The sequence below is a fragment of the Hirundo rustica genome, chromosome 6, assembly GCF_015227805.2.
Source record: "Hirundo rustica isolate bHirRus1 chromosome 6, bHirRus1.pri.v3, whole genome shotgun sequence".
Lineage (NCBI taxonomy): Eukaryota > Metazoa > Chordata > Aves > Passeriformes > Hirundinidae > Hirundo > Hirundo rustica.
Genome location: NC_053455.1, coordinates 29211001 through 29237421, shown reverse-complemented (window position 1 = coordinate 29237421; position 26421 = coordinate 29211001). Strand labels below are relative to the sequence as shown.

Sequence of the window (26421 nt, the reverse complement as noted above, 5' to 3'; positions counted from 1 at the left end):
GGACTGAGAGGGAAAACAGTGGAAGTTTTTTGTAGGGGAAAAAAAAAAAAGTAGGATCCCTGTGAAGAGCATGATATTGACTTCACTGTTCTCAAGTCTCAATGTGTCTGCTGACCAACAAGTAGTTTTGATGAAATGCATTCACTTAACATGTTGAACCTCCAGCAGCTGGCATGGAAAGATGAAGAGCCTTTCTTATGATCAGATATTGGCTCATGAAAGTACTTAAAGCTGCCAGTGAATTTGGTAGTGTAAAAGAGGTATTGCGTGGCTTAATCTGATTAAATATTAATTTAAAATATTATTAAAATTCAATGTTGTTCTAAATTAGGTGTTGGAGACTGCCAAGTGAAGTATTCAGCAGCTTCTTGATTGAGGTTTTTTATGCTGCCTTCATTTTTAAGCTATTCCATAAACAGTGATATGAAGCCTGGTGCCGTTCTCTACAGGACCTCATCCCTAAAGCCATGTGCAGAAATTATTGTGCTGTGGAATTGTGTAAGCTGGGCATGAGGTCATCTGTAGGGCATCAGCTGCCCTTGCTCTCAGGAATTCCTTGCCTCATTCATCACCCCACTGTCTTCTAGAACAATATTCTGAAAATAGATTTGTTTGTGACAAAGTTGAAATGGTAGTACCAGAAAGTGACCAGGATACCTATGGTATGTCAGTGTACTTTGTTGAGATGCTTAAGGAATTAATGGTAATCAGTACTGTGAAATTCTTATTTGACCAAAATTGGTCTAGTTTGAAAATCATGTCTGCAGTAATTTCATTTGTGTTCATCAGTTCTCAAAAGGGCAGACTAATATTAATGTATTGTCTTTCTCAGGGACCCCTATGATTCCTGTACCAATGGGCATTATGGCTCCTGCTCCAACTGTAAGTATTACAGTAGGGATGAGATTATAGTCAAATAAAAATATAGCAAATATTGTTCTTGCAAGAAGACATACTTCTCTCAAATGCAGTGGTTTAGACTTTGCCTTTGGATCATGTGTGCTCTTCTGTGCAGTACAGTTAGACCAGGGAGATTCCAGGTTTCTTGCTCTGGTGTTTGTAGGCCTGACCTAGTACCCTGGAGGCATTACTCCATCCAGGTTTATAAGGCAGCACTTCTGGGTTGTCCAAAAACATGTGATTTGAGAAGCTTACAGATAAGCTTGCTGTCTCCATGTTTTAGGAAAAGGAATAGTTGCTTGTAATATCCAGCTGTGGAAAAGCAAATGAAAGGTTTCTTTGTCTGTCATGCCAATTTCAAGTTGGAAGGGAGGTTTATGATTTTGTGGTGGGAAAAAGTGTGCTTTAAAATATAAACACTAATTCTTGACTTCCAGGTGAATTACCACTTGTGTGATTTTGCAGAAGTGAAATCTCCCCAAAATACAGAATTTTTTGATGGCTTGTATTATCTTCTACAGGAGGATATGTTTATGGTAACCAGTATGTTTAAAACAGAGATACTGAAACAAGTTTATTATTCAGCTTCATGATTCAAATAACTTTTAGTAAGTGACACTTCTAGAAAAGTGTTCTGAGAAGAGAGACTGTGCATAAGGACTGTTAAATTTTAGGTGAAAGAAGTGTAGCAAAATGGAGCAGGTGATCATGCCTATCATTGTACAGTTAATTTACAGATGTTTGCTCCTTGACCTAAAGAAACTTTTGGTTGTGTGTTCATTAAATAAAGCAGTAGTGTTTATTCACTGTGTGGAAGCTTTAAGATTGTGTCATGTGTACATTGAAGCCTTTGAGCCACAGTTACTTTTCTGTTCACAGCTTGGTTTTTACACTATTAGGTAAGGTAATTCAACTTCCAGTGACTCAGTGTTGCAAGGTTGTTATTTGTAGGAGAAATAATACCTAATGTTACTGTATGCTCAGCTTGAGACCTCCAGTGGCTGTGTTCAGTTATACCTTTTGTTACCTTCCTTTGCCAGAGAATGGCCATCTTTTTTTGTGTTGTAGCAAGTATTAAAGCCTGAGCTGCTTATTGGTGTCTTACTCCATAAGCCTAACTAAGGTTTGTATGAAAATTCGAATTTGAAATACGCGTGCATCCTTGAGTCTTATGTCGTACAGATTTAAATAAAAACCGAAACCAATCCAATGCTTTGTTTTACAACTCCTCCCCCTCTTTATAGGTGTTAGTTCCTACCACAGTGTCTATGGTTGGAAAACATTTGGGAGTCAGAAAAGACCATCCTGGCTTAAAGAACAAAGAAAATGATGAAAACTGTGGTCCCACTACTACCGTTTTTGTAGGCAACATTTCGGAGAAGGCCTCAGACATGCTCATACGGCAGCTTCTAGCAGTAAGTACAGTGGAGTGCTTGTTAGATTTCATCCCTGGCTGATGAATAAAGTACACAAGCAGTGTAGTAAAACTAAAAGCAGAGCTATTCCCACTGACTGGAATAGCAGCCCATGTGCCTGAATTCAGTAAGTAAAGAGTACAGCTTTTTTCATGCTATAGATGTCTGTGAATAGAGACGTTTTTTATTTTTAGTAGAGTTTATCCTTTTTAAATTTTATAATATTTTGCAAAAAGTGGTTACATTTTTGCAGTGGTTTTGAATATAAAATAATAATTAATGATTCTTTTCTTAATTGCAGAAATGTGGTTTGGTTTTGAGTTGGAAGAGAGTGCAAGGTGCATCTGGAAAACTTCAAGGTAACTCCATGCTTTTCAAAATATCTGGATGTACAGTTGTTTATATTAGCTGGCAGCTTTTTAATATCTTGACACGTTGCTATTCTTAATCATTTTACATTTTAAGATGCTGTAATATGGTAACTGCAAAATGCTTCCTAGTAAAGGGCTAGTATTTTCTGGAATTGAGAAAAAATAATTGAGAAAGGTTAAATGGAAAAATGTCTTGGGAGCCTAGGTTTTTTTACCTTTCTTTTCTGAAACGGAATGATTTTATAGACTGTTTCTGAGAAAGCTTTGCCAGTTTGGACTTAGCCCCTAAGGGGACATCCTATTCTAAAAGTTTTACAAGTCTCTTCCAATAATATGTATTGTCTTTCTTTATGAAGGAGGTTTTCCTGATGTAAAATTTACCCTTCCTATTGTCAAGGTGGACTGATTTTTGTGACCTTTCTCCAGTGATTTCAAAAAACAATTTTGGTTACTATATTTTTGCTGTATTTTTGTATTTGCTAAGTTTGTTGGGTTTTTTCTTTTTGAGGACATAGTTCAGTTCCTCCAGTTTTTTTATATCTCACACTTTTTTTATTTTGCTGTCATAAAATGTTTTTCTCACTTAAAACTTTATGTAACTGTTGTGAAGCACCTAGTTTGAAATACCCTTCCCTGTAGGTTAACAGTGAGCTGTTGATTGATGCCCTTGGTCACCAAACAATTGCAAATCTGCTAGAGATGTCATCATATAGACTGCATTTCTTACTGAAGACATGTCAAAAGCTTTACAAACACAATCATAGAATAGTCTGAGTTGGAAGGGACCTTTTAAAGTTCATCTGGTCCAACCCCCTTTGAGGAGCAGGAACATCTTCAACTAGATCAAGTTGCCCAGAGCCCCATCCAACCTGACCATGAAAGTTTCCAGAGATGGGACATCTACAGTGTTTACTGGTTGCATCTTATTTGTTGCACTGTTAATTATAGCAAAAATGAGTTCAGTTCGATGAACTCAAAGATGAGTGAACTTTGAGTTTTTATGGTGTGTACTCCTGGCTTTTGAAAAACAAGTGCCTGCATTCAAGTTTATTGATTCAAAACACATTTTTAAACAAAGCAAATTACCTGAACAGCTTTAATGCTCTCATTTCAATCATCCATTTCAGCCTTTGGATTTTGTGAGTATAAAGAGCCAGATTCTACCCTACGAGCACTGAGACTACTCCATGACCTCCAGATTGGAGAGAAGAAGCTGCTGGTCAAAGTTGATGCAAAGACAAAGGCTCAGCTAGATGAATGGAAAGCAAAGAAAAAGGCATCTAATGGGGTATGTATATAATGTGTGATTTACATTCTTTTTTTAGAATGTCAGTGTAACGTTACTTGCTAGATCAGATTGTGAGCATGTCTCAGTTTCCACTCCTTTCTGTGTCTTTAATTCCTTTTAGGATTTTGCCAGTATCCCATAATTGAGTCTGAGGATATGTTGAAAGGCAGAGAAGTGTAAGCTCTTAATTCTATAGTGTTTGAACTTAATTTGCAAGCTACAACTACATTTCTAGAATCAATTCTGTAATTCATTATGAAGTGTAATAAGTGCTATGTGTTTTGATTCTGTTGCTGCGTTTTTGTTTAGGAATTCTCAAAAGTGCTTAAACCCTAGAAGAAGTTACTCTGTCAGTCTGTAATTTGGCTGTCTGAGGGGAATTGAGGTTTCTTTCCCCTCCACTGATGATCTTTTGGAACAAATCAATGAAAAGGAAAGAAGTAGATCATTCAGTAGAAGAGACAGGTATCAGGCAGTGGGCCGCTTTCAGACATTTAGTAGATGGGAAAATTGCTTTTTTGCTATTCTTTTCTAAAGCTAAGGATCTGTTCTGGAATGATTGCAGATATTTGGTGTGTTGAATTCTTTTTGAGGTGCAAACATACTTACTTACTTGACAAGTTTGCATTAAAGTTAATTGTGTGTTTCTTTGCTAAAATAGTGTATTTCACCCCAATCAAGGTGGATTTTATCTCTAACTCCTAAAGTTTTGCATGTGCCTTAAGATATTACTTTAAACATTCTTTTTCTGTAAAATCAAAGTGAGAAGAGGCTCTTGTTCAGAAAACTAGAAATGTTAATCATGCTGTAGGAAGTAAATTTTAAAAATTCCAGTTTGGAATTTTTCTTAAATGTATGTAGACTACTGTGGAAGCCCAGATACTTTTATTTCATTTTACCTAACCAGAAGTAGAGGTATAATGATGACTTGAAGTACTTGACATATTTTTGACTGGATACCCTGTGTTTGGGGTTAAATGCAATGGCTTAGTAAAGCAGAGTGCTAGCATTGTGATGTTTGAATGGAGTACTGTACTAGCTCTTAGCCTAGGTAAGGGCTCGATTGGGCTGCCCTTTTATTCTATACTTCTTTGTTTTGTGTTAGTATCACCTGTGATACTGTGCTTCACAGCTGATGTTACAAACAAGCTTAAAGTATTTCTGGAGTTATTGTACATCTCTGAAGAATTTTGTTTTCTCTGAGCCCCTGTGAGTTAGAGTCTGGGGGGATTGATTATAATATAGCAGTGGGTACTGTTTGTGGCTTTGGTGAATGCAACTGGATGAGGCCATTCTTTTGAACTGTAGAATGATATTAACTCTACGGGTTTTGTTGGCTTTTATTGGATTTGGTTGGTTTTTTGTTCTTTTTTGTGGTGGTGCAAAGAAAGGCTGTGAATTGCTGAGGAGTATTGATGAAGTGCATTGTAATCAAACTGCTTGCAATTCCTTTCATACCATCATTGCCATGCTGGTGCCACTTGGATCCAAAAGTTTCAAATTTTCTCAAATATTTTGAATTAAGAAATGAAACATGTAAGCTACAACACAATTTCATATAGAGGCACACCAAGCAAACCTTTATCTGATTAGCTCCTCTCCCTGATCACTTCTTTCCCCTGGATCTCTTCAATTCCACCCCCTGTCACTACCTTCTAGCTCTTTTCAGCTTGCTCCTCCTTGGCCTGGCAGCTTCTTCAGCTCCACCTGAATCCTCCCTTCCCCCTCATTCTTAGCTGCTGCTCCATCAGACCCTTCCCTCCCCCTCACTCCACCCACCACCTATCGCTTGACGGGATACCCAGCTGGATTCTCAGGTGAGATTCCATTTTTCTAAAAGGTTCAGGGGATCCAGAGGTGGGCTGCCTTGCTCGGTGTGCAGATCATCGCTCTACCCTTTCATATAATATTTAGTGAAAGGCACTTCTTCATGTTCCTTTTCCTCCCTACAAGGTTGAAAGGGGCAAAAAGATGAGGAACTGTGAAGTATTTGATCAACAATAATTTAAAAAATAGTTTGTTGTGCAAGGAATGTTTTCCCTAATGCTGTTTCTTTAATATAGTTCTCCCATTTGAAGTTGCAGCATGGAAGTTTTAGGTAGGCATTTGTATTGCATGGCACTTAAGTAGAAGGCTTGGAGGAGCTGCTGTTGAAGTGACTTGGAGTTCTGGAACATAAAAGGCAAAACCTTTGACCAAGAGCTGCACTATAGTGATTGCCTTTTTGGGGGTGTGTGGGTGCTCTATCTTTTCATGTCTACTGCCCTGATCACCATTTTTCTTTTCTATTTTGTTATTTTATTATGCAATCCTTCCATAAAACTCTGATATTCCCTGTGTGAAAAGATGTGACTAATACAGTGCAATTGATAACTACTTGTATTTGTAGATATTTTGGTTTCCATGTGGTGAGTTGGTTTTTGGTGTTTTTTTTTGTATGGGTTTGTTCTTTTGTTGTTGTTGTTGGGGTGGTTTTTTTGTTAGGAGTTTTTGCTTTTTTATAGTAAATACTACAGGGGCATGAATGCGATGATGAAAGGTGAACTTCTGATAAAACCACTATTAGTCTCAATTTGTTAAGTCCTGTTACTTTGCCATTTTTCCTTAGAACTCCAGACCGGAGACAACAAATGATGATGATGAAGCACTGGATGAGGAAACAAAGAGAAGAGATCAGATAATTAAAGGGGCCATTGAAGTCTTAATACGAGAATATTCCAGCGAGCTCAATGCCCCCTCCCAGGAATCTGACTCTCACCCCAGGAAGAAGAAAAAGGAAAAGAAGGAGGACGTATGTGTTTTGATTTTGGACAAAACAGATTTTTTTTTCTTCAACTCACCTTTATATAATGGCCAAACCTTGTGCAAATACTTTAAACCTAAACTTCTGATGGGAAAACAAATCAACAAGCATTGATGTCAGCAGCAGTTGCTTTTTTTTCCTCTCTTTTTGAGCTGAAAGCTAGTCAGTTATAGACACCATCACTTCAGGATGGTTTAGGCATTTAAGCACATAAACTTCTTGGAACAACAGGTTTGAATCTGGGCAGGACTGAACTGACCTTTCATCCCTCTGAAGGTGGAAATACTGAATTTAGTGCAGTTTTATCTGTATGTGCATATAGGGTTTTTCAGATAAGAACTTAAAAAACTACTGTACAGAGTTCCTGCATACCATCCACTTGCAGGGAAAGATGCCAGGGTGCTATTGTAACGCTACAAATTTGGTAGTTTCTGACAAAATTATCTCTGCTTATAGTATGCATTCTTGTAGTGTGCCTTGATCTAACTGGTTGCAGCTGTCTACGCATACATGGAAGCACTTTGTTAGTTGTGTATGTCCTTGAAGGGATCCTTCAGGGATGAAAGGCATATTGTAATCTTCCTGCCTTACAGAATCACTTTTAAACACGTCTCAGTTTGGCTGGATTTGGTCAGCCGGCTTTCCTATCTTGTGTGATGCGAAAAAAAACCGTTTTAAGCAGGAATGAATGTTCTGGTTTAGACCTTCTTCTGTGAATGACCTTTTTATGGATTAAAACAAAATGGAGAAGGGGGAACAAGGATAAGCAAACTCAGACTTAGCTTTTCCAGCAAAGTGTCTAACCGTGGGAAAATGGGTTTTCCCACCTACCATTCTGCATCTTATATGAAAGAGATTGGAAAATTGTTTGACCAAGATTTTTACCCATTTAAGTCTTCTGCCAAGTACCTATTCCAAGGCAATGATGCAGTTTCAAATGCTTATGGAGTTTAACTGTGGTGCAAGAAACATCTCCCTCAGGGAGCAAGTCTGTCTTCCCACAACATTGTTAGTCGTGGCCAACCTGAGGTTATAAAAGCGCTGAGCTGAGAATTTGTTTTTCTTTCCTCTCCCTCTCTTTGGGAGAAGATGTTTTATTTGATGACAATGTGCAACTGAGTCACTGTCTAATGCTGTCAGCTGTATTTTTTTGTTACAAGCACTGTTACAATGTTTATTGTCCTGCGGGTAAATATACATATATATGGCCATGAATAATGCCAGGTAGTTAAACATTGTAAGAGATCTTTGCAGTCATGAAGAGCTGGGTGCAGAGTATGTCCCTGTGACAGAGCAATATTCTCTTAGCTCTGTGTTGTGTAGAACTTTACTGATCTGAGCTAGTCAAGTAGCCAAATAAGCTCTTTTAAAATATGCAGCACTTGTGGGTTGAAATTATACCCCATCATCCTTCCCATACTGGGAAGGAAGACAAGAAACTTGGAAGTTGCCATCTTTGGCCTGTGTGGATAGAGGTGGGAGTGAAGAGATGGTACTAGCTTGTTGTTCTCCTGTCCATGAAGGAGAGGGGAGAGAAAGACTCTTGAGGGTGGGGGGGAAGGGAAGGTGAATGCAGATCTGTTGTGGGGGCGGTGAGGGGGGTGTGGAAACTCACTGGCTTTGGGGCTGTTGTCCCCTAAAGAGCTTGGTGTGGAGATGAGTTCCGCTGGTGTTAGCAGCAGAGGCTGTTAGTTCTTCGGGGTGAAGGCATGACTGCTGTGGGGGAGTTGAAAATGTGTGCGGGGAGCTGAGAGTGAGTGAATTCTGGTTTTCAATTTCAAGCACGGGGGAACCTCGCTAATTCGCACTAACTATAAGTGCAGGTGCAATCTACCAAATTCTGCGAATTAGCGAGTAAATAAAATCAAGACATACCCACTGCAAATATACTTATTCATTTTGGCAAGTGTAGCTTAGCCTTGTTTTTGATGCTACCATAGCATACTAATATCCTGTAGTACACTTGTAATTCAGTGAAGTCTTACTAACATGAGACGTCACTATGTGTTTTTAAGTAGTTCAGCAAAGGGAGAATTAGCGAGGTTCTTCTGTAACTTTGTTGAATCAAAGAAATGAGATCACAGCAATACAATATTGCTTTGTAGTACAAACATACGAAACATTGTTTTTCAGAGTAGTGTGCAATCTATTTTTAAAAAAAAAAATCTCCGTGGATTTTTCCGCAGATTTTCCGCAGATTTCCAGTGGCCCCACTGATACCTTATCCACTCATCACCAAGGTTCGTTTACATTGTAGGCTTTGACAATGACTATGTTTACTGCTAGTTGCCAGATTTGTGACTCTTGTCCATCTGATTTTTTTTTTTTCCACTCATTAACATCAGACTGTCAGGTTTGGTACTGCAGAAGGACTTTATTTATCTCTTGCAAGACTGGTTGAAAACTTCTAACCTTCAGCTTTTCTCTTGTTCTCCTGTGTCTGTACAGATGGCTGTTAATGCTTTTACTCCTGTCCCCCTTGTTTTTTTAGGAGGATATAAATGCTATAGAAATGGAGGAAGACAAAAGAGACCTGATATCAAGAGAGATCAGTAAATTCAGAGACACACACAAGGTAGTATTCTTGTTTTTGCGCTTGATACAAATTAGGCTTTTTCAAAATCCAAAAAACCACTATTATAAAATATAGCAGTACATTGCAATATCACTTGAAATGATGTTTATATTAGGTCTAATATACATGTAGTTCTTTACAAGTCAGAAAAAGACAGTTGCCGCGTTAAAGTGGCCCGTGACATCTTTATGCTAAGACTTTGATTGCTACTGAGTATTTTTCAGTCTTCTCACTTCAGCATGAATAAAGACAGCTTAAGTTGCTACACATACATTAAGTCAAGATATTTATAAGTGAAGGCTAAACGGGGCTGCAGTATAAGACATACACTTGAGTGTGTTTCTTTAGGTAGATTTGTAACATTATCCAAGATTTTTGAAGAGATGAAAAGTGAATTAAATTAAAGTCTTTTATTTTAGTAGTTCTAAGTTAAGAGTGGGGGAAGATTAAAACTAGGTCAGTGGTTACCAGACTTACCAAACTTTAGATGCATGGAAGAACTGTAAATTCCCATAAAGCTAATCTATTCATTGACCCCCACCATTATGATAGAGATCATATGGTGACTAATGCAAGATGAAACTCACAGCTTGGAAAGTAACATGGAATAGGATGTAAGTATGAGTTTCTGTTTTTTACTATACTTATGGATGCCCCCTCAGAAAAATATGCAAAGGGGTAACTGGCTTGGAAATGTTTGTGCGCATCAAGTCCCACCCCAGGGTCCCCACTTACAGAAGTTTCCACTAATGCTAGTGCATATGTGAATGTTTCTGCTTTTGAAAGCAATACTTGCGGATCGGAGAGCACAACTATGCATGTGATGTTCTTATTTTAATGTTTACCTTAAAGTTGGTATTAAGTTTTCCCCAACAAGATTGGAGTGGTCCTTGGCCTGGGGAAGTATCAATAAGCTGCTCTTTTGAGCACACACTCTTCTTTCAAAATTCCCCCAAATCAACATTTTCTTTAATGTTGGTGATACGGCAAGGTGAAGTGCACCCATGTTATTCTGCTTTACCACATGCAGTCACTGGGGATGGTACCATGTTTTTATGCAACCGTATCAATATGAACACAGGTGACTACATGTTATTGTATGTACATGTATTCAGTTTTAGTCTTGACTAAAATTGTTCAAGATAGAAACCTGGGGGAAAAAAAATTAGAAAAAGTCATCTGGAGAAGCGCAGCGATTGAATGTGAAACTGGTTAGTGGTGAAACTTCAGTAGAATTACGTTCAATTCCGAGCCCCGGGTTGTCACTGTTACCAAAATGCAAACAAGTAATATTTTTTTAAAAATTGTAAACAAAACAAGCAAAAACCAAGCTTCACCGTTTCAGAAGCTGTTGGGCATTTCACTGCCCTTGATTTGTATTTTTGGGGGGCTGTTTTGGGTTTCTTAACATTAAAAATCAACTGGAAGCAGTCATTGCATATATTGGGTATGTTTAAAAGGGGCTGTTGAATCTTAGCAGCGGGCTAGTGAGCACAGTGAACCTTTGCATGTTTTTGGTATGAGTTTATAAACAATAACGACAGACTGTCAGGGTATCAGCGTTGCAGGGGGCGTCCATTTACAGCACGGACGAGTCTGAAGAGAGCTCAAGGTAAGATTTAAAATTCTTCTACCTGTTCATTTCTGTTCATTACTTCAGTTTATCTGATACTGTTCCCATCCCATTACCCTGTCAGATCCTTCTATTTAGGTTTACAGAAGTTGACTGAGGTCAGATTTTGATTACAAAATACACCAGTTTATTTTTTCAATTGGATTTTAAGAAAGTGGACTTAGGAAAAGGATTTTAATATAGCAAAACTTGTGCATGTGTATTTACACCTCTGTGAATATATTTTTAATAAAAGAAAGAAACCCACTCTCTCGAGAAATCTCACCATAAACAAAGTTTTTGAGAGTGGTGAAAAAGCAGGAGTTCAACTAAGAAATTTCTATTGGAACATCTAAGATAACCTGTAAGTATCAACCATTTCAGTATGTAAACTTTCTTTAAAAGTATATGAAATTTGAGGTAAGTTGTTTTTAAAAGTTGACCACCTAGTTTAACATTTGTCCTGACTGAGGTTTAACACTGTAAAGCTCCTGGATAATACAGTCCTTAGAAATTAGTTTTTCAGCCCAGTGTATATTATAGGATCTGAGTTTTGGTTTTTTCACATCAATTTTCTACCAATTCCTATCATTTTTAGTCCCTTTTTCCTTTTGTGATTTCAATGTATCCAACATGGGTTTGCCTGTATTGTGTTATCAATGCAGCATAGTTTCACTGGATACATTAATCACTAGTGAGTTAGCTTTATTTCTGTAATCCTTTGTCGGTTCTCTGGTCTCTGTGCCTATGGCAGAAGAACACTAATCAGGTAAGATTGCTTTTTAAAGTTGTCTTAAATGCTTTGTTTAAAAGAAAAGAACAAAAAACCACAAACCAGAGAAAATGCTGTTTCATTGTTCCAGTTTTTAATTTCATTTCAGTGATGGTAAACGTGGAGCCAAAGGGGATAAACCTGTTTATTCTGCTCAATATTTGTTCAAAAAGTGGTATTCTTGCATCCATCAGGTTGAAATTTGGTATATTTGGTTGTTATTTGGTATATTTGTGAACCGTGTACTTGCTCTTCCTCCCAGAAACATAGCTAATAGGCAAGGTTAATCCAGTGTTGGCGGTCCATGTCCTAGCACAGCATCTGTAAGTTAACACATAACAATTGCTTCCGAGGATGGATTTATCTATCATTCTGTTGATGTATTTTCTATTGTCTTATAGGAATTCTGATCATAAGAGCTGTTTCTATATGAAAAAAAAAAAGTGGCAATTTTGTACAATTTTTAGTAAAACTGTAGCAGGTAACCTTTAGTTTTTGTGTTTCAAAAGAGCTATTTCCAACCTTTTTTTAACTGTCTCCATCTTGCAGTGGTGGAAGTTAAGATTCCATTCTGCAGAGTCCAGTTCTTACCAATGAACACTTAGAACTTCTTTAGGGAGGGAAAAGGGGAAAAGTGACAGTTTTCTTCACTGTTTAGCCACATGCACTGTGTGTAAGTGGATATATTTCTTTACCTGAGTTTTCATTTAGGATGGTTTTGGTGTGCCAAGACTTTTGGGAGACAACTCACTGTCCCAGTAAGCATTCCACTGAAATATATTTTCCTAATTGAACTGAGTTAATTTTATCAGCTGGAAGTTCACTTTACTTGTACCCAACTGGCTTATAGGGCCAGTGGAATTTGAGTCCCACCTGCATCATGACTGGTAGTGCACCCTGAATGTGCAATTTAGTCAGCTCATAATACCAGGCCAGCCCTACTCTGCTAAGGTTGGAGATTGCTGGTCTGTGTAGATCTGTGCTTTTGCACGAAACTTAGTCTTGTGATTGCTGCATTTTGATTTCATACTTATAGCTCAAAAAAAATACCCACCAAACCCCATTTAATATTTTAAAATTAGTGGCGGTTTTGGTATTCCCATTACCAGCCTTGTGTGTTGCGTCGGGAATATCCAGCTTGTGTAACTACAAAATTAACTATGAAAGTTCTCTTGTTGGTTTTTAGAAACTGGAGGAGGAAAAAGGCAAAAAGGAGAAAGAAAGACAGGAAATTGAAAAAGAACGCAGAGAAAGAGAAAGGGAACGGGAGCGTGAACGAGAAAGGAGGGAGCGTGAAAGAGAGAGGGAACGTGAACGAGAGAAGGAGAAGGAACGGGAGCGTGAACGGGAGCGAGATAGGGATCGTGACCGAACTAAGGACCGAGACAGAGACCGCGAACGAGACAGAGACCGTGACAGAGATCGTGAAAGGAGTTCCGACCGCAACAAGGATCGGAGCAGATCAAGGTAAATGTACTTCAGTTGCTGTTTATTTCATTTTTTCTTAGTGCTGTTTGCTAAATTCATACAGTTCAGTAGATCAACTGCCATTCAAAAGAGAATGGTCTTTGTGGAAGATCACAGTAACAGCAGGAAATCCAAATCGAGAGAATACTTAATTCACAAGAATATAAAAACTGCAGTATGCAGTAAGCAACTCTGCAATTATGACTTAAGCATACTGGTTTTTTCCTCAGATATCTCGTGTTTTTCATTATTAGCTTTATTCCTGCTTAAGTTTATGTTATGTTTGTAGTATATTTTAGCTTAAGCGGGTTTTATAATTTCCTTTGTTACATGGTGGGCTTCTTGGTTGGATTTTGGAAGGTTTTTTCAGTTGGTTTGGATTGGGTTTTTTGTTTGGATTGTGGGTTTTTTCAGTAAAAGCAAGGGGATTACTCTTTCAAGCTGTAATTAATCATAACATATTCCAAGTGCTGCTGTCACATTAAACCATCAAATCATAAGTGTTAAAATTGTCTGTAAGCTGCATAAACACAAAAGATTTGTTAAGGATACCCTTTATTTCTGGTGGGTTTGGCTGTGCAGAACTACTAACACAGTCTGATAAGACATAGCCATATACTCAGCTTAGTTTGTGTAGATACTGCTGTTTAATGGTTATGGTTCAAGCAACTGCTTTTAGTGAGTTTTTGAATACCCATCAGTAAGTATTGACTTTATGCCCATTTCTGTACCAGCTAATCATCTTCTACAACTGCAGAAGAAAAACAATCTCTAAGATGTAATTAATCATTTGATTGAATGGGGAGGAAGGCTCTGTACTGAACTTTGGGGTTTTTTTCTTCCTTCAGAGAAAAAAGTAGAGACAGGGAACGGGAAAGAGAACGCGAGAGGGAAAGAGAACGAGAACGCGAGAGGGAACGGGAAAGAGAACGGGAACGAGAACGGGAAAGAGAGCGGGAAAAGGATAAGAAGAGAGACCGAGAAGAAGATGAAGAAGATGCCTATGAACGACGAAAGCTGGAGAGGAAACTGCGTGAAAAGGAAGCTGCATATCAGGAGGTAGGTTGGAATTTTTAAGGGTCTTTAAATAAAAAAATGCTTCTGAGAGTTGATAACAAGTCCTCTCATATAAAATACGTCATTCTCTTTTTCCTAAGTATGCTTTTAGTCCTTTGAGTACATGAGCTGGAGCAGAATATTTAAGTCATTGTCAAAACAGACTTTTCATTCTGATGTTTCAAATTAAAATTATGCACATTATTTATAGTACAATTATTTTAAACAGCAGTCCAAACTAACTTTAAAGTAGTACTGCTGTTCTTAATGTGATGGAGGATTGAAGTGCATTTTCTTCTGTTGCAGCGTCTTAAAAACTGGGAAATCAGAGAACGAAAAAAAAGTCGAGAATATGAGAAAGAGGCTGAGAGGGAAGAAGAAAGAAGACGAGAAATGGTAAGGCTTATAGTTTGACATGTAATTTTCCCTGCCTTGTTCTCTTGGTCCCATTTAGAATGGAATATTCTACTGTTGGGCTTATGGATAGTAAGAGAGCTCTCATTTTGTATAAATGCCATGTGTGTTTTTATACCAAAAAAATCCCCAGTTAATAAACTTGAAACAGAAGATGCCTAGTAAATGGGAGTACTATTTAGACTTTGAAAAACAAAGCCTAGTAGTTTAGTCTTGTGAAGGCAGAAGAGTGAGAAGTAGACAGCTGCAAAATACTGTGGTGTGATCATCACACACTATGACATCTGTAACTTGTGTCAGATTTGTGACAAAACCTACCCTGTGTTCTGTGTCATGCAGGTGGAACTAGACCTGGTTTTTAACTTCAAATCTGCTCATGTGCCCAAACCCTCTATGAAATACGATACAATAGTCTTTAATGTATCTAAGCGCTTTAAGCACCTGTCCTTCATTTATTAGTTGTGAAATTATCACAGTTAAATGTATCACTTGTTGAAAAGACACCTTTGGAAGATAGATAATTCTGTAATCTCATGGGTTTGTGCTAAAGCATAAAGAAGTTATTTTACATTTTAAGGGTGGTATTTCACTTCATAGTTTCCCAGAGAAGGAGAGAAGATTTAGAGAGAGTAGACACTGGGTTAAGAATTGCTACAATGCCATATTTGCAAAGAAACACGCAGGGCTAAGAGGTTTATAAAATACGTTGTTTCATGTGGAATCCACGTTTTTTCCTCTAAATGCATTGGGGGAAAAATGTTTGGGATTGACTCCATTATATTTTCCATTCCAAATCCTCCTGCATGCAGACTATGGATGACAGTTGTAGAAAGCAGCATTTCATTTTGTGCTGAAATTACAAGCATAATCATAATTTGTTTCTCAAAGTCATTAGCGCAGAAGTATATTACTGTTGGTTTAAGGATACTGCTTAAATACAGGTTAGAAGGATCTGATTTAATTTTCCTTAAAGAACTGGGGGATTTGCATCTTCATTTTATCTGAGGGGGAGAAAATGTCTCCTCTCTTTCTCCCTCACCCCCTACACTGCTAGGCCTTTACATTAATACCGCATGAGCCTGGACAATAGTGCCACATGGTTTGTATCAGTACCACAACAGGAGAGTGCTTATCCTAGGAGCAGCCATCAGATTTGTTTCTGTGCGTGACTCTGTTAAAAAAGCTCTTGAAACAAAGTAGTACTGATAAACTACACTTAAGCTGCCATGTTAAAATACTCGGTAGCAGACTTAAAGGATTTGGAGAAAAGGAACTTTTGTTCCTCTTCATCTGTAATGTAAAACAAAAAAAACCCAAATAAATACATATATGTGGGTGGGAGTGTATGTATATACATATGCAGATGAGTGACACAAATACGAGTGGACCCTCTGGATGCAATACCAAAACTTTTCCATTTTCTGTTTGGGAAACTCTGTATTTTTAGTTTAAGGCAGAGTAGATCTACAATTAACTTGCTACTAACACTAATACATTTTAAACTCTTGGGAAGGAAACCAGAAATCATTATTTAAGTATCAATTCCTTGCAGGCAAAAGAAGCCAAACGGTTGAAAGAATTCTTAGAAGATTATGATGATGACAGAGATGATCCAAAATACTATAGGTATGTCTTTGTATTCCTAACAACAAAATTCCCGTTGTTCATTTTAACACAGTTCTGAGGGTTTGTTGGCAGAGGCTTATGGAGTTTCTATTTGACTGGTAATGTAGCAATGTGAGGATTGTAATTACCTAATTTTTTTTTTTAGTGTCACTTCATAAGTGACAGAGGGAAAAGGAAAGCTCCTTACTTTTACTGGTTAATGCATGGGAGTAGCTGCTCATTCCTATCACTTTACTTTTGTGAGGCAGGGCAGAAGTCAATGTAATGTCAAAATAAGGTGCAGGGAGAAGGGAACAAGCATGCCTCTAAATAATGCACTGCAAAGAAACTGTAAATAATAAGAAGAACAAGTTTGTTAATGTAAACAATTGGGAACATGCTTTAGCATGGGACTAACTAACATTTGTGTAAATCTAATTTAGTAGAAGTGATTCTTGTCAAAAACCTGTAAAATTTGATTCTTTCTCTATAAAGAGATCAGCGGCCACATTCTCTATTTCTGTTTAATGTTGTGGGGTAGATTCTCTACAGTAAGGTTGAGAACTGGTATCTTAAGATTCTTCTGTTACAAAAACGGAGGATGCTAGATGCTCTTGTGAATCTTATTTTCATTTAGTGGGAGATGTATCTGTATGATATTTTTCTTGTATTGTGGTACAAGCCCCTCATTGAAATGTTCTCTCAATAAAAAGCATGTATCTTTTGTAGGGGTAGTGCTCTTCAGAAGAGGTTACGAGACAGGGAGAAAGAGATGGAAGCAGATGAACGAGATAGGAAAAGGGAAAAGGAAGAATTAGAAGAAATTAGGCAGCGTCTTCTGGCTGAAGGACATCCAGATCCAGATGCAGAACTCCAGAGGGTGAGTTGCGATTGGTCTGACAGGAGAACAAATCCTTTGTATTTTGGTTGTATTGAGCAAAATTGTGTAAGAGATCTGATAGTTACTATTTTCTCTATTCACTTTTTCTTAGAAAGAAGTCCAGACAGGCAGTAAGAACTTTAGAAACAAAAAAATTTTCCAGATCAGCATCCAGATTTCCAGATTTGGAGTTTGAAAACAAATTTGAATTAATCAGTATTCCTTAAAAGAATGCCAGTAGTTACATGTATTTTGCTTGACCAACAGTCTTCTAAAGAGGAGGATCTTTAGATTCTTTTGAAACAGTACTGGTTTTGAGAGTCTGTTTTTGCTAATTGTCTGTTTCATTGTAGATGGAGCAAGAGGCTGAGCGGCGTAGGCAGCCACAAATAAAACAAGAGCCAGAGTCTGAGGAGGAAGAGGAGGACAAGACAGAAAAAGAAGAAAAAAGAGAAGAGCCAGAGGAAGAGGAGGAGGAGCCTGAACAAAAGCCCTGCCTTAAACCAACTTTACGACCCATCAGTTCTGCTCCATCTGTTTCTTCTGCTAGTGGAAATGCAACTCCTAACACACCTGGTGATGAATCTCCCTGTGGCATTATTATCCCTCATGAAAATTCACCTGAACAACAGCAACTGGAGGAGCATCGGCCCAAAATAGGACTCAGCCTCAAATTGGGCAAGTTTACGTTTTATTTCAGTCTTCCATCTGAGATCAAAATAAAAATTGAGTAGTCACATGGTTTTCCAAATATGTCATATGGTTTGATGTACTTATATTAAATAGTTGTTATCCAGCTGTTGTGCTGGAGTTGACCTGTCCAGAAGATACTTTTTATTAGAGCTCTCTTCATCCAAGAGATATCCAATGATATTACCTGGAGGGCAAAAGAGGAGGGAAGTTCAGGCATGTTCAAGGCCTAATTTTTGTAGGAATGTTCTGAGCTGGGATTGGTTATTTTCGCATGTGTTTTTGCCTTAATATATCTGTAAATATCTCTTTCAAAACTCATTGCTACTTTCCATTGGTTTAAGTATATGTTAAAATTAAGACCTAGGTAGTTCTTATGTTTACTTAAGACTCTTTTAGAGGAAAAAAAAAAAGAAAATTAGATTTATTTTCTTCCTTTTAGAATATCACAATGAACTGATGACAGTTGGGAGTGAAATTTGAGCCTAGAGTTCCTTAGTACTTTACCAATTTCCTGCTGTTTTAAAAAAGTTAGTTCTGAGCAGCAGAACTAAGAACATTTGTATTCCAGAAGGTTTGTGTATTTATTATTTACTATTTTGATTAAGTTATGCCAGGCTGTACTTTGAGCTCGCACTGTGTTATATCATGAATGATGAGAGATTGTATGGTATTAGGCTGATGAACACTTTTCTTACGTGTCACAACCTTTCACTTCTGTGTCTGCCTTTGCTAAGGTTGGGGCTCAACTGTAGTCTTCCCTCAGAGAGGGTACTAATTGGTTTCAGGGCAGAGAAAGAAGACCCTATTTTTGAAATGGGTCAGAGTCTTTAACAAACTCCATTAAAGATCTTTACCTCGTTTGCCCCCTTTTTTAACAGAGTTTGAGAGATTAAAAGCCAATGCCAGGCATTCACAGAGGTTTATGTAGCATACAAACCAATATTCCTCAAGTAACGGGGGAAGAGCCAACTAGTTTCACTTGCAGTTGATGAATATGTTACTCTGCCTTTTGGGTTGTAGGTGCCTGCAACAGTCCAAATCAGCCCAATGCTGTAAAAAGGAAGAAACTTGCTGTGGATAGTGTTTTCAATAAATTTGATGATGAAGACAGCGACGATGTACCCCGGAAAAGGAAACTTGTTCCCCTGGATTATGGAGAAGAAGATAAAAGCAATATCAAAGGCAGCGTCAATACAGAAGAAAAGCGCAAACACATTAAAAGTCTCATTGAGAAGATTCCTACAGCAAAACCAGAGCTCTTTGCTTATCCTCTTGACTGGTCAATTGTGGATTCAGTAAGTTGATTCATTTAACCATTTTAAAAAAGGCTTAATTTTTCCAAGTGGACATTATAATTGAATGGAAGAACAGGGTTACTGGGACCCCAGTGGATTGAGCATTATCATCAAGTGGAGTCAAACTTGAGTCCTCTATTTATTACTTATTGCTTATTTATTGCTAATCCTTGTTCTGAAGTATGCCAGATTGTTTTTGTTTGGTCTCTCTCAAATTGTGGCTATGAATTCTCAAGCAGTTTTATGGAAGGAGGAAAAAAGACGCTGTAAAAACACATTTGAGTGCCTCTCAGAAATATTCGCAGATGCCAAATCTCTCAAGGGTTATATCACTGACAGCAAAATATAACTTCTGCTAAGTAGCAGTTTGAGTCTTCTAGATGCCTATTGGGAAATCGTTGGAACAGACTGAAGTTTAAGGTAATTACTCATTTTGATTTTGCGGGTTTTTTTTCCAGACACTAATGGAACGTCGAATTAGACCATGGATCAACAAGAAAATAATAGAATATATTGGTGAAGAAGAAGCCACACTAGTTGACTTTGTTTGCTCTAAGGTTCGTATCTTCTGTGTTCTCTGTGAGGTTGGGGGTTTGCTCCCTATTTAAACTGCAACAGTGACTCCTGTACTTGTGTTTATAATGGCTTGTCTTGGTTTATCTTGGGGCTACCATGTGAGGAGCAAAGTGGGTCCTGAGAGTTTTGTGAGTTGATTAGCAGAAAGTCAAAAGCAGAAGTTGAATATTTGCCATGCTTACATTATATATGGGAGTGTGTATATATATATAAATAAATGGAACTTTATTGTATTGAAAGACAACTTACTTGCTTCTGGGAAAAAAAAATTAAATACTTAACAGGTGAATGACAAATACAGTTATGAGGAGTGATACAGTGAGAATTTTGCCTTTGTCTTCCATTAGCAGCTTATTGTTGAAGGAAGGGAAGTTTTTTCCTTATAAGAAAATATAATTGGAGATGTTAGAATAGCCAGCAAATACAGGACCTGTGAATCTCTAGAGCTTCCTGGAGCTTGTTCCTTAGTAATTGGCCATAAACTAGTACTCACTATGATGGGTTCTGATGCAGTTTAATATGGCTGTTACTGGATCCTGATGAACTGAAAATACTTCTTGCACATGTAAAGCTTTCAGAATTTCTTGGACATAACTTTTTTTTTTGTCCAAAAATGTGTGTAGGGTTGTCCTGGTTTAGGGCAAATTTAGGAGAAAACTCCTGAATGGTATCCCTCTGGGGAGCAAACCCAAACAGCCCCTTTCCCCCAACCGGTCCAGTAAAGAACTTCCTCAGAGAAAAGTGGAAAAATCTGTTTTACTTAACAAACAAAGTGCATACAAGTATAAAGAATGAATAATATGAAACAGTAAAGCCTCTCGTTCTGGAGTGAGATGGCAAATTGAGAAAGTCCTTGCCGTGGGTGTAGCTCGGCTCTCTCTCAGTCTCTCCTCAGTCCCAGTCCCTCCGGCGCTGATGGAAAATGCCGAGGTCCAGGCCCTGGTGGGCCGCAGGTGCAGTCCCCAGTGCTCCCCTGGGTTTTCTGTCCAGGGCAGATTTAAACTATCCTGAGGAGGAAAAAAAAGGAAAAAACAACAGTCCAGGGAACTTCTCTGCCCTATCTCGCTAAAACTAACTAAAAGCAAAAAGATCTCTGTCCTGCAGTCTCTCCAAGCCTCCGCCGAACACCCCATCCAGAGAAGAATGTGGAGGAGTCCGGCAGTTCTCTCGAAACAAACTCCGCGCTTCTCCTTGCTCTTAGAACCAGTCTTAAAGGCACAGAACTTCAGGATACAGCACAAACAGAACAGACAACTGGGGATACAAGCATCATAAAGTCACCCTGTGACAAGGGTTTATTCTAAGTTTTCAGTCTAAAAATATTTGTTTCTTTCAGGTTATGGCTCACAGCTCACCTCAGAGCATACTGGATGATGTTGCCATGGTAAGCAGAAATTCTGTAACTGATATACCTTCTACATTTTACTGAAGCTGAAAGTCAATTATGCAAAATAGCAGGAGTCCCTAAGAGAAGACGTGTTAGATATGATTAAGTACATCATGCTAGCATTATTTTGCAGTTACTATTTTATAACAGGCGTTATTTTGCAGTTACAGTGCCTAGGTAAAAATTACAGACCCCATTTCAGAATTTCTTAATATTCAGAAATGTGGAACAAAAATTTTTGTCCCTAAGAGCAGATGTCAAAATCAACAATAACAGAACTGTATCAGAAACAAAAACTTATTCCTTCTTGTTCTTATGAATAAGTTTTTATTGGGGTTTTAGTGGGTCTTAATGAGCAAAAGGGGATTTTCTGTAGAAGAGTAAAGGCTCTATTTTGCCTGGTGTTGGAAGAGAGAAACTTCATGAAATAATGCTACTGTTCCACCATGTTTTCATACACTGAAAGGTGAATAAAAACTAATGGTCCACTTTCTTCCTGTAAGGAAACTTAGAGGCAAAGTTGGTAGAAGCCACATGCATAGCACAAGATAGTAGATTGGTTTTGGTGTGACTAGTAGGTGACTTGGGGTATTTCGGAGAGATGCTGTGGACGCTAAAAGTTTGTACAGATTTAAAAAAAACCTAGCTAATAAGTTCAGGGAAGAGAAATCCATTGAGGGTTTATTTAACAAATATCCAAGGAAGTTCCAACTGAAAATGAGCAGAGATTAGGAGTTATTACAAGGGAAAATACTGCATGGGAATGTCCTGTTCTTATATTGTTTCCAAGCCTGCCATTTCTCTGCCTCTTCCCAGAGCACTTTTGGATGCTAGTTTACTGATGCTTCTACCTCCAAGTGCTCAATAGCTGCCCTGTACAAGTATATAGCTAGAGCCTAGTCAAGGCACTGATCCTGAGCAGACAAACTCACCAGAGTTTCATTCAGTCCCTCTCTGAGATTTGTATGATGCTATGTCATCATTTTGTCATTCTGATGTATCTGTAATTAGTCTTTATAACTGGAATGCATAACCTAAAAAATAATCTATAAAATGTATATTTCCTACAGGTACTAGATGAAGAAGCTGAAGTTTTCATAGTCAAAATGTGGAGATTGTTGATATATGAGACAGAAGCAAAGAAGATTGGCCTAGTGAAATAAAGCACTCTCCTTGCTTCTAGGGTTCCATTTCAATTTTGGGCTTTTTTTCCCCCCATTGTTCAGAGACTTTGAATTATCTCTGTTCTCAGAGACTTGAGACCTGTATTTTTTTATGTAGAAAATGTGAATTTTTTTGTCCTCTGCTCTGAGGCCCCTTTTACCCTTCTCAATTAGTTAACGAATCCTGCATTGGTTCTCTTTATAATACACGAGGTACAATTACCGGTATGTTTTATAAGCTGCAGCTACTGTACATGCTCTTTGGTAATTTTGTTATGTTACTCTGATTCTTGTAAATATTAAGAAAAAAAAAATTCCCTGTTTTGCAAAACATTTGCACTTAATGTGGAACTATATCAGTTACAGATGAAGACAAAGGATTTTACTGCAAGTTTATCAGTGTTTTTTTGGGAGCATACTTCCCCTCTTTTATTTGAGGAATGATCAAAATACGATTTAAAAATTAGTGTCTTGAGCTGTTTTCACGGAACAGCTTTGTGTGTTCATTTGATCTCTTCATCTGACTGGAAAAGGAGTTCCTTCAAACTTCTCTTTCTAATGTGAACCAGTAGTAATCTTGGTACTTTGTTGCCCATTAAGAATTACTAATGAAGCTGAGAACCTAATCTCTTGAAGATGCTCTGCTTCTTTCCCAGAAAGTGCAAATCACAGGAAGTTTTTTATTTGCTCAGTTAAAACAAGAGCAGGACCTAAAATTCACTAAGTGCTATCTAATGGTTTTTTGTTTTTTCTTCTGCTCAATTTCATGCTAGTCCTTGCCTACTATCGCTTCTGTCTCCAGAAAATCAGATGGTTTTTTAAAAAATAAATTATTTTTGAAACTTTTTTTTTTAGTATTTAGAAACAAAACAAAAAAGCCCTGTTTGGATGTAACTGTCTCTTACAAAAGAAAACAAAACAACTATGAAAACTAAACCATAAGTTTTCAAACAAAGTTGAAATCTTGTTTTTATCCATGCTGTTAAACTAGCCCTGACTTTTGTTTTCTACTGTACACAGTCTGTTGTCCACAAAAAGAGGGTAATATTTTCCTGCCTTGTTTGTATGTTTTTTTATGAATAGACTCATATGGTATAAATGATTACATGTACTGTAAACTGCATTTTTTTTATTTCATACCTGGGTAAGAAGTCAAATCTATAATGTGCTGTGAGCTGTTTTGATTGCAGGAGGACTATGTTCCAGGGAGCAAACGGTCTCAAAATTATTTTTAATTTCTGAAACACAATTCTTAATAGCAAACAAATTAAGTAAAGGTGTTCCAGTATCTCTATATTGTATTTAACTGAAGGATACAGGTTGACCTGTTCAGAAAACATAACTGTGACCTTGAGTTACTAGTTCTTTGTATCTGGAGAGGACACTTGAAAACACTGTTCTTAACAAACGGGATCGTGTAAAGGTTCCACCATGTAAATATTTCAGATATTAAAAATGTATATATTTGACTTAAGGGTTGATATTCTTTTGGAGTCTTACGCAGCATGCAATTGTATTTAACACTGCTTACTGAATCAAGTCTTCCCAAATTAGGGATTTTTTTTTAAAAAAGAACTACCTCCTGCTTACATCAGATGACTAGAAGCCTGCAGATTTAGATATGATCCCACTTATGTTCGCTCTCATCTCTGTGATACTGCACTACACACCACCAAATATTCTTTTTTAACTTGAAGTGTCATGCTCAGATGTTACTTTCATGTTGTACTTGAGTTTTCCTGAGAATGTTTTGTCTTGCATGGTGACATGTTGCAATTTTCCTATTTTTATTTGCAACTTGATGATTGCAACCCTAAGAAATTACTTCCCTGTTCTCCCTATACAGCTCTGCATCACCATTTACCAAAAAGCTTTCAAATTCAAAGCTTTCTTGGTTTGTAGCAAATACAGGGAAGAGGAAGAGTGAACTTCACAAGTGCCTTTTGACCTGGTGAATGGCATTCTCTCTCAGCAGTAGTAGTTAAACAAGACAAATCTGACGAATGCATTGTAATGCTGCTGTCTGACAGATTGCCCAACATCCTCATGCAGATTCTTCAGAGGAAGCTCAAGTTGTGAAACTTCCGTTTATTTCTGCCCTAAACTAAAGCTGGGTGGTCAGTGGACATAAGCTTGTACTCTTCCTTTCCTGAGGAGACTGAATGTGCCTGGATGAGAAAGACATGGAAACTGTAAGCTGGAGTGTTAATTATCTAGGTAAATAAGTATGTAGAATCATTGTGATTGTGGTCAAAAAATCAGTTTTGTGGAAGTTCAGATTTTCTTCAGTAGTGGAAGCAGAAAGGAGTGTTTGCTAGATGAACTCTGGCTTACCCGCTTTTCCTCTTTCAGAATGCAAGTATCAAGTCACTTCTACTTTTAGCTCTTACTCAAAGTTTTGTTCTTATGTCTCAGTGATATTTTATTTTGTGTCAGTGATGCTGGGAAGTAGAACACAAGTTATATACTGATGAGGTTCTTAGTATAGAAAGTAACTTCTGTTTGTTAACTTTCAACATGCACTAACAATTAGTTCAAGATAAATTTGGAAAATCTGGGGTAGAAAAAGCCTTTTTTACCGATATTATAACACTTCACTGTCTGGATGTATGATTTAATACACATTCCATGTGTCACATTAGTGAATGCACAGATCAAGAGTATGCTCAGGATGAGATACATGAGTAAAGTATGGATGTTCCACCAGGTACTCAGTGCATCATGCCATAATACAACCCACACTGTGAGGGAAAGTTACTCCAGAAGTTCCACACACAGTGTAATGAAAAAATACCAGTATTTACACATCAGAACTGGATGTACCTGTTTATCTGGACCTTACTGTGGAGTAAGGCTTTAAAACTTGACATAACACATGCTCTTATTCTCCTTATAATCATTTTGTGTAACTGTCATTCAGTGTTTGGAATATGTGAGTACAAAATCTAAAGTGTCATTTTTCTTCATCAATGTGCACTGAAAAGAAATGGGAAACAAGGAAACAAGAAGCAAGTAAGATCCATTACGAAGAATTATATATTTTTATCTTTTAAGTTGGTGAGAGTTTTTGTGGGGTTTTTTTTTTTTTTTTTTTTTTTGGTTTGGTTTGGTTTGGTTTGGTTTTGTTCTTAAGAGTATTTAACCTGCCCAGCTGCTGATTTGGTCTTTCTAATCTTGGCTGTTTCTTTCATTCTCTTTAAGCAGAAACCTGTACTAAAAATAATGATCTAGTTAGATGGTCGTGGCTCTAAATGTGGGCAGGGGAAAGGCCCTAAACAGCGCGTTTAGCTTCTTACTGAATTCCTGGGTCTTACTACTAATACTTTCCTATTACCGAGAGGGAATTAGACCTTTCATGTTCTTATTAAACAGGATTGCTAGATAGCTGCTTGCAGGAATAGTATTTTGGAATGTGGGTACACTAAAAACTGCAAGCTGTTTTTACATTGCAATTGAGTCACACTTTTTCATACTCTATACATTATCTGGTGTAGGAACATTGAGTACAGAATTAAAAATTAGTACACAGTCATGCAGTAGGAGCAGTATAAGGTATCATTTAATGTCTATTGTATAAAACGGAGAAAATAGTTTGGTACGGCTGTATGTCCATGTTTAGTTGTTTCCCCCTTTTAAATTACAAGTAGTTTTATTTGAATAATGGTTAGACAGCACTTTCAGTCTAAAATTTGCTTATTTTAAATTCATTTCATATGCCTATGAACTACTGAAAGTCAATATTTTTGTTGCAATGCTTACATCAAACCTTTTAACTGCAAGAGTTCTGTCCCACTTAATTTTATCGTAGATTTTCCTGTAGTGCGAATACTGAAATACAACATTGTTTTAAACATGCAGAATTGCATGGACCCTCTGATCTTACATTTTTTTAATATTAAGAGCGGTTATATGTATTATAGCAGTTGCTGTATGTTACTAAGCCAATTGAATATGCACTTGAAAAGGAATTGTGGATCATACTTCAAATATGGATAGGAAGGTAAGTTTCAAATTTAGAAATGACTTTTGGTATTTTCCACTAACCAGTCACAGCTCTACTTTAGAGGCTTCTTGAAAAGATACCATTTTGACTTTTAATACTGTTTTTTGTTTTGAAATACAAATATCCCTTAAGTTATTTTCTTTATG

General features: G+C 37.5%; 1 protein-coding gene across 2 annotated transcripts in view; it reads left to right on the top strand.

Annotated features, from left to right (window-relative positions):
* Positions 1-23741, top strand: part of RBM25 (RNA binding motif protein 25) — a 33361-nt gene extending 9620 nt beyond the window's left edge. The window contains exons 3-19 of one of the 2 annotated variants that reach the window (XM_040066893.1): positions 833-882; positions 2145-2315; positions 2617-2674; positions 3814-3974; positions 6583-6765; positions 8964-9017; positions 9269-9352; positions 12923-13203; positions 14052-14262; positions 14566-14655; positions 16226-16299; positions 17008-17158; positions 17512-17836; positions 18872-19146; positions 19605-19703; positions 21059-21106; positions 22180-23741. In XM_040066893.1, coding sequence (XP_039922827.1) covers positions 833-882; positions 2145-2315; positions 2617-2674; positions 3814-3974; positions 6583-6765; positions 8964-9017; positions 9269-9352; positions 12923-13203; positions 14052-14262; positions 14566-14655; positions 16226-16299; positions 17008-17158; positions 17512-17836; positions 18872-19146; positions 19605-19703; positions 21059-21106; positions 22180-22272 — 2408 coding nt within the window. In that variant the 3' untranslated portion in view covers positions 22273-23741. The remainder of the gene's footprint in view (positions 1-832; positions 883-2144; positions 2316-2616; positions 2675-3813; positions 3975-6582; positions 6766-8963; positions 9018-9268; positions 9353-12922; positions 13204-14051; positions 14263-14565; positions 14656-16225; positions 16300-17007; positions 17159-17511; positions 17837-18871; positions 19147-19604; positions 19704-21058; positions 21107-22179) is intronic. The other variant, XM_040066894.1, reaches the window with a different exon arrangement.
* Positions 23742-26421: the final 2680 nt, after the last annotated feature.